Source organism: Excalfactoria chinensis, chromosome 2 (assembly GCF_039878825.1).
Source record: "Excalfactoria chinensis isolate bCotChi1 chromosome 2, bCotChi1.hap2, whole genome shotgun sequence".
In the NCBI taxonomy this organism is placed as follows: Eukaryota; Metazoa; Chordata; class Aves; order Galliformes; family Phasianidae; genus Excalfactoria; species Excalfactoria chinensis.
This window is the reverse complement of record NC_092826.1, coordinates 12,813,414-12,828,822: the sequence shown is the minus strand read 5'-3', so window position 1 is coordinate 12,828,822 and position 15,409 is coordinate 12,813,414. Positions and strand designations below refer to the sequence as shown.

At 39.8% G+C, this 15,409-nt stretch overlaps 1 protein-coding gene across 13 annotated transcripts in view; it reads right to left on the bottom strand.

Moving 5' to 3' along the window:
- The window catches only part of ENPP2 (ectonucleotide pyrophosphatase/phosphodiesterase 2), a 68,960-nt gene that overhangs the window by 38,335 nt on the left and 15,216 nt on the right, over positions 1-15,409 (bottom strand). For all 13 annotated transcript variants that reach the window (XM_072327783.1, XM_072327770.1, XM_072327771.1 and 10 more), the window contains exons 3-8: positions 11,085-11,240; positions 8,886-9,011; positions 6,849-6,909; positions 5,528-5,625; positions 4,460-4,539; positions 3,107-3,226 (exon numbers count right to left, since the gene is read on the bottom strand). In XM_072327783.1, coding sequence (XP_072183884.1) covers positions 3,107-3,226; positions 4,460-4,539; positions 5,528-5,625; positions 6,849-6,909; positions 8,886-9,011; positions 11,085-11,240 — 641 coding nt within the window. The remainder of the gene's footprint in view (positions 1-3,106; positions 3,227-4,459; positions 4,540-5,527; positions 5,626-6,848; positions 6,910-8,885; positions 9,012-11,084; positions 11,241-15,409) is intronic.

The following is a 15,409-nucleotide window of genomic DNA, read 5'->3' as shown; positions in this document are numbered from 1 at the left end:
CCAACCAAGTACCTCTCCAAAGCTGCGTACTACACTTTGAGACCAAGACCTAAAACGGATCAGTTGAATAACACATTGTGATACACAGACAAGATTTTCTTTCCTCCTCCCTTAATCTTACTATCTTTTCATTGATAATCCATCCTTCTTTGGCAGTTTTGAATCAATGTGATGTTTAGGTAAAATCATAAAAAATAATTTGAAATTCACTTAGAAATGAATTAGAACTATGAATCTAATCCACATAGAGGAGAGAGAACTTTTCCTCCCATCAAAATCTCTGCCCCAAAGTTTTAGTAGCTCATTTTCACACCTCCCTGCAAATAAATAAATGCAAAGCATGCATTTCCTCCACGTGCAGAGAGGGAATCATTTATGTCAGTAGATTTCTTGCAGAAATGTTCTCTCTCCTTACCCAGGCAGTGTGGCCACTCAGTAACATTTACCCAACTTACGGGTTCTCCTCATAATAAGCATGTAGGATCTGAATTACAGCCATCCCTCTATGCATGTTCCCAATTCTCCAAGGAGATTTCCAGCTCATTATCTGATTCCTGTATTTTTTCTTTTAACACTTCCTTGGATCAGCTGTTCTATTTTAACATCCTTACTTATATATACAACAGTCCCCTCTATCCTCTGAGAATTTTTTTCTAGCATGTGGTTATCCACAGTTGTGTAACTTCCTTGAACTCTTTTCAGCTGACATTTTTCATGACCCTTGTTTACAATCCAGAATGACTTATATTCTCTGCAATAGCAGAGGTGTTTCTAATGAGTGGGTGTTAGAATTACCCAATATCCCCCACTCAACATGACAGCTGATGCAATCTACACAGGCTATAAAAATATTGCAGTTTAAAAATAGAGACATTTGTACAGTCCCTGAAAGTAAGTTTGAGTTATTCCTACATAAACTTGGTTGAGATGCACAATTAAATTTACAGCTGCCTAACAAGCTATCAAACAGCTGACCCACAACACTATCCATGGGATTGATGTTTGACAGCAGCAAGCACACTGCAGATGCCATTCAGTGTGTGGCTCTCGCTGTAGCTAGGATGGAAGAAGAAGCTACCTGCTGTCACCCTTTCACTGTTGTTCACTAGTTTTGATCCTGCTGCTTTGCCCAGATCTGGATGGATAACAGCCTGGCACTTTATCACCTTCTCTACTCTATGCAACCTATGCTAAAAACTAACCCAGGTCATCGCTGGGTGAGGGAGCAGCTACGCCTCTCATTACTGCTGACAAATTTTACAAGTGCACAAATACCTCATTCTGGCTCAGCTACAGCCAGACATCTGCCTGTCACACATCTGCCTGCAACTCTAAATGGTCTTGTCTCGCATTTCTTGAGGACTAAAACCACATGTGGACAAATAACACATGCTTGCTAAGTAACTTCCCTTTGTCTCCTGGGATATTAACGTCTTAGAGATTTGGAGGATGACACCGGCCACTTGAGCAAACACCAATGACAGACCACGATATTCCCTGTCCCCTTCCAATACCCACCTCAATCCCAGTATCATAGAGGTTGGAAGGGAACTCCAGTCCAACCCCCTGCTAAAGTAGGTTCCCTAAATTAAGCTGCAGTGGAAAGCATCCAGGCAGGTTTTGCATATCTTCAGAGAAAGACTCCACAGCCTCTCTGGGCAGCTTGCTCCAGTGCTCTATCATCCTCAAAATATATTTTTTTTCTTCATGTTTGTATGCGATTTCCTGTATTCCAGTTTATGTCCCTTGTCCTGTCACTAGGCACCACTGCAAAGAGTCTGGCCCCATTCTCTTGACACCTACCTTATATACATCTTTAAGCACTGATAAGATCTCCTCTCCATCTTTTCTTCAGGCTGAACTGAGTCTGGTCTCTCAGCCTTTCTCATATGGGAGAGGCCCCTCATCATCACTGTGGACTCTCTCTGAATATTCCCTGCATTTCTTAAACTGAGAAGCCCAGAATCACAGTATTCAGATTTGGCCTCACCAGGGCAGAGGAGAGAGAGAGAACCTCCCTTGACCTGTTGGCTACACTCTTCCCAAGACACCTCTGGCCTTCTTGGCCACAAGATCACACTGCTGGCTCATGGTCAACCTGTTGTCCACCAGGACACCCAGATCCTTCTCCACAGAGCTCCTTTCCATCAGGTCAGCCCCTAACCTGTACTGGTATATGAAAAAATCTAGCACTGGTTTCCATTTAGAAGCATTTATCTTGATTACAGTCTGGCTTCTCAAAGAGTAAGAAGGTTTGTACTGCTTCATGTAAAAATGTCCTCAATTTCTGATGTAGAAAATGGCACTGATTTAAGTGCTCAGGAAGTTTTTACATGCTAGGTCCCCAAGTAACCAGTGTAGTATATGTGCCTTAGTTGCTTCCATGTAAAACTTATTAGTTTAATTTAAAACTATATTTGGTGGCAAATTAAAGCAGGTCGCTAAAGCATGTGGTAATAGGAGAAAGTTCAGTAGAAGCAAAGGGACCTTCTTTTAATCCTTAGAAGGAGGCCATTACTATGCCCAAAATAAGGATTCAGACCTCGGAGAAAACCAATTGTAGTGCTTATTCAAGAGAGAGCTCTGCTCAGCCGTTGATGCTGTGCTCTGGGCATAAATTTATTCACAAACTTCTACACCCTCTGCAGCATGTCAGGTAACAGCAATCACTTGTGGACTTAACAAATAATAATTATGAAGTTGTGCCACGCTACTCTGACAGAACATTAATACTAAAACTGCCACAAGAACATTACTAGGATGAAAACCTGAGAAACCCATAATGAAAAGGAAACACTGTGCCACAGTGACGAAAATACAGTAATTTGTGTTAAACTGCTGCCTAAAGTGAGCGCTTTTTCCTAGCCACGTCTAATTTATACTTATCAACACAAGCACCTTTCCATAATCAATGGCTTTATTATGCTGAAAAGCAAAGGCCAACTCAAAATGTTACATTACATTGATAGACACAGGGTCAGCCATGGGGAGATCAGGTACAAATTGTTCACAGATGTATTTTTTTAATTATTATTATTGGCTATGTTCCACAGCACAGGGGGAGGGGAAGGAGGAGGGAGAGAGGAGGAAGGAATCTGAAACTTACTGGTTGACCTCCCCACCATCTGTGATTGAATTTCTCTCGCCCTCGAAGACTGAAGCTGGCATCAAACACTGGGTCATACATTGAATTGCCAACGATTCCATGTGATTCAGGATAGAGTCCCTTTGTGCAGAAGTAGATTAATTAGTAAAACCCTAATGCACATAAATGCAGTCCTCATTGCTACCTGCAAATACCACTGAATTATTTTAAAATGGGTGTCTTTGTAACAGCGCACCAAAAAAGGTTTTAACTTCAAGATAAGCACATTTAAAATTGGCTTTAGTAGTGAAAACAGCAGGAAATGACTGAATTGTGCTAAAAGAAAAAAGAAAGCACAGAAACTTCTGCTGCTGGATACTTTGAAGTATTTTCACACTGGTTAGAAGTTAATCTGAGGCCATCAAAAATAAGCAAAAAAAATAATAATAATAATGAAGATTGATTTGAACTTAGAGTTCCTCTTTATCAGTTCCTTTACTGGAAACAGTAATTCATTTTCCAGTAGCAAGAGTTAAAACCTGCATTCCCATTTTATAATGGTTTATCTTTGCTAGTGCCTCCATGAGACCTATTTCTAAGAAGAAACAGAGGCAAGACACCCAAACAGTGATATAAAACCTAGAGGCTTTATACCTCAACTTCTCCAGAAGTAAAGGTAATTTAAGAGGTTTCTGATCTTCTCCCTTTCTCTCCCCCCCCCTCTCCCATGCTCAGCTACTTGTTTGTCCATCTCTTTTATCTTAAGGTTTGTGCAGAGGCTGAAGGAAGAAAAAGAAGGGCAAAAAAAAAAAAAAACAACAAAACAACCCACAAGGCTTCTGCTTCAGGAGCATTGTCACATGGCAGCGTTTGCATCTCAGACTGGGGACAGCCTGGCCACCAGCTGTGCCACCAAAGCACGGAAGAGATGGTTCATTTACTGCAGGGCCAAAGCAGCATCCAGACACGCTCAGCAGCTGTAAATTTTAAGTAGGTTGCTAAGTCAGCCCTACTGACTTCAGCTCCTCCAATGAAAGAACAACTGCTGGTTGTATTCTGGGTTGTTGTTTTTTTTCCCCCCCCCAGAAAAACCATGACCTGTAATTATACAGCAGTACAAATAACTGCAAAAACAAGCATAGGGAAATGCAGGAAAGCTGTAACATTGTGCACTTTAGAGAGAAATGCTTTATCTCAAAACTTCAAAATACTGGAGAAAAAAAAAAAAAACACCAAAAAAACCTACTTAATGTAAGGGAGAAAAGGATTGACTGTGAAGGAGTTTTATTTAAAAAAGAAATCTCGCTTCCCACAACCCACATTTCTAGTGAAGTGCAACATTTTATCATCAAAAAATCCTTCCCAAGGACTTACAGTAGCAAGAGTGTACAAGTTGGGGAAGGTTTTTGTAGGGTAGACCGGCCTCATGTAAGGAGAGTGCGTTCCACATGATCCTGAAAAATCAGTAGGGAATGCAAACGTTAGAAGTGAAGCTCTGGGACATAAAAAAAAATAAAATAAAATAAAATTTAAAAAAAATGCTGAATTCTGAAAATGCTGCAGAAAGTGGTTAAATTTTAACCAATTTAAATGAACGTCCTCTGGTGACCACTGGCAAGTCTTCCTGCAGTGCTAAATCCACACATGCTACTTTATATTTCACAGTAAACAACTGAAGCAGAGAAGCTAGTACTATTAAACCAGCTACAATTCCATGGACTGCCGTTCCTTCCAAGTTAGCCCCCTTTCAGCATTCATAGTCATTGAAAGTGCCTTGCTGTTAAGTAAAGGAACATGACAAATCACAGACTAATTTTAAATGACAAATACACTGAAGCGGGAGTTTCACAACAGGCTTTGGCCCCAGCTCCCCAAATGGCTACACAAATGCAAGGGCCAGCAAACACACAGGGGAAAAAAAAATGCTTTTCAAGCATATGAGCACGTAAGCAAGCTACCATACTACACTGAGAAGTTCAAACATACAGCATGTCCGGTACACCACAAAACCAGGACCCACGTCTTTCACGTTTGTGACTGAAGTGCAAAATTTAGCAGGCACATCTCAACTAGCCTATACAAGGGCATGATACTTATCACGTGCGGCAGATTCATTTATTTGCTGACAAACCAAATTAACACCACCCATTCTGAGTTGTGCTCCCTAAAGCAGCTCTCTTCTCACTCTTTGCTATACTCTTCTTTAGCTAGGGTCCTTCAAGCCATCAGATGATACTATCTAAATCTAAGGGGGCTAATGCAATTTGCTTTTATGGAAAATAAATGCAATCTTTATTAGAGTTTTGGGTCAGAAAAGCCCTGCATTTGGCAGAGCCCTTCTACAGGCCAGACCCATGCTGACTCTTGTTACTCAATACACAATGAAAACAACTAGACTGCATGAGACTGTTTTGTTTATTGTATGAAAACAGATGTACTCACTCAGTTTTTCAATATTGGGCATGACCTTGTTCCCTTTCTTCATATATGATGCACGGAAACCATCAACAGAGAAGATGATCAAAGGAGGACGAACAAAGCTAAAAAGCAGAAGCAGCAGGAGTATAAGTCAGCATTTCAAAATGATATTTCTTTTTATTTTCACTTGCTAATTGAGACTCCAGAGGATTTAAAGTACAGTTACCACGTGTGCTATGTGTCTTTTTCTTTTTTCCTTTGCTTACTTGCTTACTTAACAGATCAGCATAAACTGATAATCTTCATGCTTAGTAACATTCAGACTGTGGTCACAGTCAGCTAAAGGGCTACATTCCAACATTAAAAAAAAAAATAATCCCTAGGCAGCCAGAAGTACACAGCTCAAAAAGGCAAATGCTTACAGAAAGAGATGGAGAAGAGCAAAAACAACAACAAAAAATTGTATGCACTAGTACCGATCCTAGCATACAATCTTTAGTTATAAACCACATGTTTCAGAACAGCTGGTCTTCTCTCTTGACAAAAAGTCCATATGGCATCTTGTGCAAGGTCTAAAAGGCAGAGCTCATTCTCACATATTAAAGATGATGGTATTTCATGTCATTTTATTATATTTTGTTTATTACTTCTGCTTGGATTTGAATCCAAGCAGGCATAGATGTGTCCTGGGTGGACATGCTCAAGTGTTTAATGATGGTCATTCACAGCAGGGGTAAAAAGACATCACTGTCACCAGGAGAATAGGAGCTCCTATTTCCTCCAAACTCTTCTCCTGGTAGCACAAACTGAGCTGCAGCCCAGTGCAGCACCTAAGCAGATGTTTGCTTTTAAGCATAATAGTGAGATAACTGGTTTCAGATGCTCTTCTATTTTCAATGTTATTCTTGGTTTTTCATTTGTTTGTTTGTTTAAGTCAAGCCTATTACCCATTGCAGTTTTGAAATCCCTTCACTTAGTAAGATAATATTAATAACAAAATATAAAAAATAATAATAATTTTTAAAAGGCCTGAGCCAGTCTAAATTTTAGAGAAACTGGAAAAAAATTCCCAAGGTCTTAAAGAGTGTTTAATTATCTTTCCTACTCAGATAAGTAAAACAGGCAAACCCATCAAAGGTGATCCAAGGACAAGAGTTCAAGCCCCCATATCATACATCATTGCTCACATTAACAACCCAATTGTACAAACCGCGAAGGACAGGAAAGTAAGCAACTAAACCATCCAGCAAAGGCTTTACAAAGATAAAGCAGAAACATGATGTTCAGAATGCCGGACCACTGTCCTTGTTGTACTTGGCTTTAGGGTAACAAGCAAAGCACTTACCCTGCTGGACATTCGGGAGTTTTTATCTCTTCACAGTCATCATCCACCCAGTGGGTTTCTCCTACCAGAAATTCAAATCAGAGTTTAAGAACAAATAAATAAAAAATTCTATGAATACAGCTTCAGGTTGCAAAGAAAAACTCAAAAAAAAAAAAAAAAAAAAAAGTCTAATTCTGTTAACAGACTGCCTCATCCTATTTTTGCAATGATCAGGTTCCTTCCGCAAAGCTGCACAAGTGTTCTGGTTACATTCTATTCAACAAGAATACCCAAGCTGTTGCTTCTAGAAGCAGCTCTTCAAACTAAAGCTAAAACTACTCTTTTGCATGAAGGAAATGGTAGTAAAACTTCAGCAACAGCAATCATTTTAAAAATTATTTTATTATTATTTTCAGTTTGTCAGAAAAGTACAACACTGCTGGTTGCCAATTCATACCCTCCATCCCGCCAGGCCTGACGTCTCCATGACCTGCTTCAGCTGGCTAAAGACACAAAATAATAAAATAAAACTCTTTCTAGGGAAGAAAAACAACTCTAAATAGTTTCCAGCTGGTTTAAGGAGCTGAACAGCTTGTGGATCAGGTGAGACTCAGGCACAGCCGAGAAAAAAGAAAGTATTAATAGTCTTTCAGAGCTGGCTTATTACTTTACATAATTAACTATTTTGTTAAGGCTTTCACTACTGAATGCTGACTATAGATTGGCTCATGACTTGCACTTTCACGGGTCAACTGAAAAACAAATTATTAGCTAATGAGGCTTACTTCCTGAACCTAGCACTATTAAGGGGACTGTAGCTCAATTAAAAGAACAAAACAAAAAGCACCATAGAAAATATCTGCAGGAAATGTGTCCTGCAGCAATTCCAATTGACCATGACGGGATGTAGAGGGAGGATTTCCAAGGAAATATAAAATAAACACTATCCTCAGGTAAGCAAAAGCATGAATAAAGAGAAAACATGGTTCTCATATAAGGCTTATTCCTATCAGAACACCAGGATCATTGAGATAATTTGTTATTAGGCAATTAGAAAAAGATTATGTACATTAAACAGCACATGTAAATTCCTCTGACCCTTCTAAATGGGAACTCACAAAAAAAAAGTCAGGAACTGAGAACTATATCAGTATTTAAGTAGTCTAAGCCTTGGGTATCATTGGGAAGAGGAAGAACGTAATCTATGGAGACTTGTTAAAAGAAGCATGTTTCACCTGGATTCCCAACAGCAAAATTCAAGTAAAGAAAATCCCACTTTCAGCATTTGGAAACTCCACCATTAAACAAACGAAAAATTTAAAGCTAGGTGAAATGCAATAGTAAGAGCTTCTAAGGTTCATTTCCAAGGACCAGAAGACCTCCCCAGAATGGGAGACACATTATGCAAGGCAGGACATGCTCCAAACCATCTAGGTATAGGGTGACAATTAAGCCTGTACCCTGTCCCCCCATCAGCCAGTTAAGGTTGTATTGCAGACATCATGTGTCTAGAAGGTGATATGGTTGTTACCATCTTGTTACCTGGAGCCCATGCTACCCCATCTGTAAATTAAAGCTGTTATATTCTCAAAAACACTGTCCTCAAGAAACAAAGCCTACTTGATGCAAGTAGTAGTTTGAACAGGTGCTTTTGTAGTAGGGATGGGAGAGGTTTTTGAGACAGAGATAACCTATCTAGGTATGCTCAGTTCCTTCTGAAACCAGCAGATCACCCTGCTTTCCTTGTGATGCAGTCAAATGCAGCTGAATACTTTTGTGTTTTGTTCTAAACTCTTTGCTCACCTGTGCCTAATCTTTGTCTTTCAATATCTCTACAGGATATATACAGGATACATACAGATAGGAACTACTGTCAAGAAATTAGTTGCATTCATCTCCACTAGGAGTCCAAAACTCACCAGTGTAACACCCCTTTCTTCCTCCCTGTTCCTAAAATTCAGAACAAAACAGAGGGTTCCTTCTCTAGAAAAGACTTTACCAGTAGGGCTGCCTACTGTCAGGTTCAAAAGATAGGAGGCAGGAAGACCAAAGGCATACCTTTGCAAACGACCTGGTAATTAGTGCAACAGTCTCCTCTACTTAAGCAGTCTTCAGAGCAGTGACAAGCATTGTCATCATTCCTGGTTTCTCCACAACGGTCTTTGGTACACTCCCAGCCTCGAGCTAAAATATTCACAAGTAAGCAAGAATGAGAGATTATAATCAAAACAAAAAGCACTCACTCAAGCCATAATGACTACATCCAACTTTATAGAGTCTTAAATTTATTGCCCCAGTTTTGTGATTTCAAGACTTCTCAAGTATGTCAAGCAGAAACAAAAGGGACCCTTGTGGTCCTGCAGATACAGGAGGGCTCCTGAATCCACACAAGTGCTTCTGCTACAAACAGTTATTGTAGTCCAGGCTTTGTGCAACCGGAATGCTAGAAAATACATGGAGAGGAGAAGAAAAGAAAGGCTGTCAAAAGATAAATGGATTTGTCAAGAGTGCAAACTAGAAATGGTGGTGTTTTTTCTACAACTCATCCTTTTTTGCTCAAATATTCAAGTCCTCAGTTTGACCCGTGGGAAATAAGAGAAAGCTGGGAAGAGATTATGTGGACAGAAACTGATATTACATTATCCTCCCATCAGCTCCTTGCAGACAGAAGGAACTTTCTAATACCTCAGTGGATGAGATTCAGCACCAACTGTGAAGTTAGAAGAACTTGAAGAAACGAGGCACAGTCTTCTTGTCTTGCAAATGCTGTCAGGATCTAAGGGCCTGTCTAAATTAGGGTATTCTCTCCAGGACAGCATGGTGCTACATTTTAGAATGGGGCCTGAGAATATAACTGTATGGTTTCCCATATGTCCTGGCCCAAGCAATAGGAAAATAAAAAGATTGCTTTTGACAGCATGCAACTAGTTAAAATAAATAATAATAATAATAATAATAATAAAGAGCAATTTCTCTTACTTCCCATTTTCTCCTTGATTTGAGACTTTTTTCCAATAAATATATAATATTTACCTATTGTACATGTGATAATTGTCTTAATAAATACCTATGGAATTATAAGAAAATGTACACAACAATTCTAAGAGCTACAGAGGTATCCACACATTTAAGTGATAATGCACCCTGTGGACTGAAGGCTGAGGAACTGAAAATCTGTTCTTTTGTAGCAAACATCATGCAATGCACTGAAAGTTTTCAGATCCCCATATTCTGCTGTCATTTACACTGGGATGAAACACTCTTAGCTTTAAACTTCTTGGCCTGGAATCAAACCAGTTTTTCATACTGAATTAGCTTACCATTTTGTTTTGTACCAAGCTATTGTAATAATATCGTTATAAACAGAACTGAGAAAGTACTTTCAAACATCTCCCGTCCATGAGCAGCAATATTTTTAGTCATTAGACTTCTCTTTTATTTGCTTTCTAAGTGTAATTCCTTGATAAAGCAAGGAAACATTTAATGGCAAAAGTAGAAGGCACCTGTGTCAACTCTGACCACTAAGCAAACACTCAAAGAGATGAGTACAACTAATAATTCAAATGCACTATGTTAAGAAACAAAATATCACTCATGACCCTCTTTGAAGTTTCCCTCTCTTATGAGTCATGAAAAACAGAAAGGGAACGTAGAGCTGTATTTCCACTCCTCAGGGTCTAATGAATTGAAGGTAAACATCTTTACTGGTGTGTTATATGTGTCTGGAGCAATGGTAACAAACCCGGCCTGCCAGCTTTGAACAGACCTGTGCTGCCTTAGCACTCTCAGCTTCCAAGGTACTTTCACAAATAAATGCAACAAACAATCCAAAAGTGAGCATGAACTGCTCAATTATTAAGTTATCACTTTGGAGAAAAAAGGATGACTGACACTGAGAGACCAACCTCCTGTCTTTACCATCTCTTCACTGTAACCTGGAAGGACAACTGGTGCCTGAATACTAATTATTGTTTGTAAATGAGTATCAGAACATCTCTTTTTCAGGTAGTACAAGCAGTACTCTGCCCTTCTCTGCAGAAACAATGGCAGAAGCCCAGCAGCAATAGATGCGTATCCATTCTGCTCCCAGCAAGGATACATGGACTGCATTTTGGGTCAAGACAAGCCCAGCCAGCAAGGGAAGCAGAAGACCCGGATTATGGCAGGGAGTGCTGGATTATGGTGGCCAGTCCCAATCATTCACATAAGCCAGGCATCGTCAGCTCCCACCAGTGAGGGGCAGAAGACCCATCCTACCTGTCTTTAAGCACAGCTCATCAAAGTCGAAGCAGCAGCTGTTGTAGCTCTTGCACAGGTTGTCACAGCGGCAGCCAGGAGGCTCTGCCTCTTGAAGTTCAAAGCATCTGTTTTTGCAGGAGCCAGAGGTACTGATCCAGGGGGAATCTGACAGGACTGTGTGGAACAAAAAACAGGGCAACATCTGTCAGGCCAGTAGTGGCAGCAGGGGCAGGTGACAGCCCCAAGCCACTTGGATGAGTGAAACCTCGGCTGCCTGCTTAGGGAAGGGAACAGTGAGAGGAGAAGGGCAGCTTGTAGAAGCAAAAAGAAGCAGCAGCATGCTGTGATAGCATTCCATATAGAAATGGACCCATCTTTATCACTAATGATCATTAGCAGAAATGTATTAAAATACGCACAGCCTAATTTCAGGAGTTGCAGCTATTCCTTAGAAGCAGGCCTTTGTTTTCAAAAACCAGGTGACATTTACATGGTTGGCTGGGCAGTTCGCCTAGGAAAGAACTGCAGTTAATCTACATGCTGTCAGCAGGACTTGGTCTACTGTACTGGAAGGTACCAAATCAATGTCAAGTATGGGTGAAAACCATAAGATGCTCTATAATTTAAGTGAGAAGCAAGTAAAGCAAGGCTTTTTGGTGGGCTTCTGCAGAGCATTAAACTATAAAATCTAAACTGAAATATTTCTAAACTGAAATATGTAAAAAGTCTATATATTTGATGAGCAAAACTAAGTGGAAGACTGATAGTCTGAAACCGTGAATAATGCATTAGACTTCAATAACCTACTGGCTGGGACCCTTATTGTCAGAGTTGATGTGTGTTTCCCAGCTATTTTCTCAGAATGTATTATCTCATACATTTTTCCTACCACAGACTCCTATGTAGCAGCTTATATAAAGCAGGGAAGCTGTGTGCTGCTCTGCAGGGGTAATGCTATTTTATGAAATAAACTGAGATAAATTCACATTATTCCTTAAAAACAGAAGAGTTCCGAGGAATATTTCACAGTGTCACCGGTACTTTGATGGACCAATTAAAATTGAGCCTTTTTCTTTTAGACCATGTTTTGGCTTCAGCAAACCTCAGCATGGTTAGCGGTATGATTTTAAGAGAAATGATGCAATGGCACTTTTGGGAAAGAGCTGTTCTGATCTTTCATGTATTTTTTTTTCTACTCTTATGGCTGAAAGTTTAGCCCCACATAAACTGAGAAAAAAAAACAAACAAAATCTGTTTCCAAATACAATGGTACTATTCCAACACTGAAAATGGGTAGAAAAGAAGATGGAGAGGAAGGTTAGAGATGATAGATGTTGCATTGGCTGTCAGCAGTACAGGTCCACTATTTTTCTTGTGGCACTGGCGACAATGCGGGTTGGACACCAGCATTAAAAACTTCAAGGAACAAACTGGGCTGCAAAACAGTCCTTCAGTAAAGTTATGGTGGGTGGGGGAAGGTAAAACTACAGTGACTGTCATTACAGATCACAATAGTGGCAAGGCACATTCATCTGCAAGCTGGTAAAGGTAAAATCATAGAATCAAAGAATATCCTGAGTTAGAAAAGACCCTGAAGGACCATTAACTTCCACTCAATATTTTGGTCACCTGGACCTCCTTGGGGCTAAAAGTGGCTTATCTGTGCTGTCAATACACAGACTAGTGTTTTCTTTGGTCACACAAAAAGGCCACAAGTCTCTGTGAGAAATTAATCACATGAGAATTGTTTCAGAGCATGTAAACACTCCAGTTTTCAGAGATATGAAGTATTGGTCCCTATTAATGGCAGATTCTTTGGGCCAAATGCTCCTGAATATATGTTACCAAAGAATAATTCTGTTATTTAACCTCTCCTGCTACTTTCCCTATGGAAGCTGTGTAATAGATTCATATAATCACTGACTGAATAAACCACAAATCTGGACTCCAAGGTATTACATATGACCATAGACTTCGTAGTACTGACACTGGCATTGCTTTCTTCATTTCAAAGGAATGAGAAGGACACCATTTCAGAAAGCCAAGAGACTCACACTGACACGGGTTTAGGAAGAAGGTGGAAACATGACCGCCAATCACAGAAGTAACAGCACCAATTCTATCTGAAGGAATGCCTAGCTGTTGTAAAGGGCAGTTCATTTATCAGGAAACCACCAGAACAAATTGCTAACAGCAGCTGTGCAATCTCTGATCTTGTAGATCTGAAAAACAGGTTAGACCAAGATCTGTCAGCAGCACTTCAGAAAGAGCTGCCCGTGTACTGGGATAACGTCTACAGAGCTGGTCAAGCTTCCCTCTACCTCCATCTTCTTTGACTGTAATTAGGGTTTCCATTTCACATGAGGATGGCTTAGCCTAGCTACTTCATTTGTTATTTTTTCCAGATCTCTTGGCAACCTCTCTATTAGTGGTGTGCCAAATTTTCCCAAATTTCATAGCAAATACAAGACATACCTCCTGAGTCAGTGTAAGACACTTTCCACGTAGCAACACAAAACTAGATGTGGTTTAACTCCCTGATCTCTGTGTACATTATATATTATACATTAAGATCGTTCCTTTGTTTACCATGCCTGACCTCAACTTTGCAGCCAGACCATGATTTTCAGGTCGTGCACAATGCCATGGCACAACTACTGGTGCATGCAGAATAGTTTGAAAATATATCATCAGGAGCCCCATTCATGGTTAGCATTTTCATACTGACAGAAGCCCTTGTACAGAACAAACTTAACACAGTTTCAAAATTCCTGCATCTGTCTGCAGATTCTACAGTCACATTTGCCTCCATGCAACAGGCAAAGGATCTCACATGAAGATCCTCCTCTTCTTTGCTAATCCCTTTCAATCACTCTTCTCCTCAAAACAGCCATCTAATGATTGTCTTTTATATAATTAGAGATCTATACACTATCTATACACTATAAAATGAGGCCAAGAAAACATTATAGGCATCATGATACTTCTTTGGCATGCATGTACTATGTATAATGGGCTATGGAAAAAAGAAATCAGATGTTGAATTTGACTTACAGAGCAGCTCTATACTAGAAGAGAACTGAAGTTTGACTACAGTCATGGCATACCCCAGAGAAGTAAAAACTTGGTTATATGTGGAAATGGTTGGTAAAGAGAGTGTTCAGTCGATACAAAACAATTAATTCTAAACATCAAGAAATCTGGAAATAAATAAGCCAAGGCAGACTGGAATTGGAAAAGAATTCATGGCAATCTTTTATTCTGAATATTTCCTAACACTGGGCTTCTGATGAAGTACAACTGGAAGTGATACAACTGCAAGAATCTAAATAGCTTACTTGATCAAATTGTTTTTATTTTGTTAAAAATGCACCTCTCTATCATAAGGGTTTGTTTTATCTTTCAGACTCATGTGGCAATAACTTTTTCTTTGTTACCACAATCCAGTTTTTACTGCAATAAAAGTAATGAGGCAGCCCAAACACACATGGGACAAAACCCTCCATTATCTTTTGTCTCCCATTAGTGACACTTAGACTCGACTATATCAATGTCAGGTTCAGGTCCAATCCCAACCATATGTGAATCTTCAACGGACTGCCCCCAAATAACCCTTATCTCCTGCCTTTTTGGGAGATATCCTGTATTTCTTACTATTCTCCTGGGATTCTGAGCTAACCTTCCTGCTACTGGAAACAGCATACAGCTGCTGTTCCTAGCCCTGGCAGTGTTGAATGGTGCTGGTGTGCTCAGCAAAGTTGGCACTGATGAGCTGCAGTTGGTTCCCAGTATCAGACCTTTGGGACCTCAGGGTAAAGCAGCCCTGACCCGAAGCCCAGTCACCAGTGAAAGCAAAGCAGTCAGCAGTCAGGTGTTGAAGATATGAAATGTAAATCCTTCACATCACTGTTACACACATTACCCAACTGCTTTACAAACTAGAGATTAAATTATAAAGAAAACTGATTTATGAGCAAATTTGTCTAACTACAATATAAATACCAAAAGTAACTGCCAATATCTTTCTAGTTATATAAAACACCTCTGCTTAATGATCAGCATCCTGACTGTGGCTGGTTTCTGTGATAGAAGGGGAGAGGAGGGTACACTATTCTTCACCAGGAACACAACGAACTCAGGCCACCATAAACGAGTTTACAATGAAAATTCAGAAGCTATCATTACAGAAGGGTACTAAAAATGAAACCCTTTCACTTCAGTTATATTAGCCAGCCCTAAGAACCACAGGTTCCCTTCCTCCTCCCAGAAGAAGGAACAGAGACACAACTCAACTCTACATCTATTTTAGGTTTTGTTATGAAAAACACTAGTTTTCCACTGTA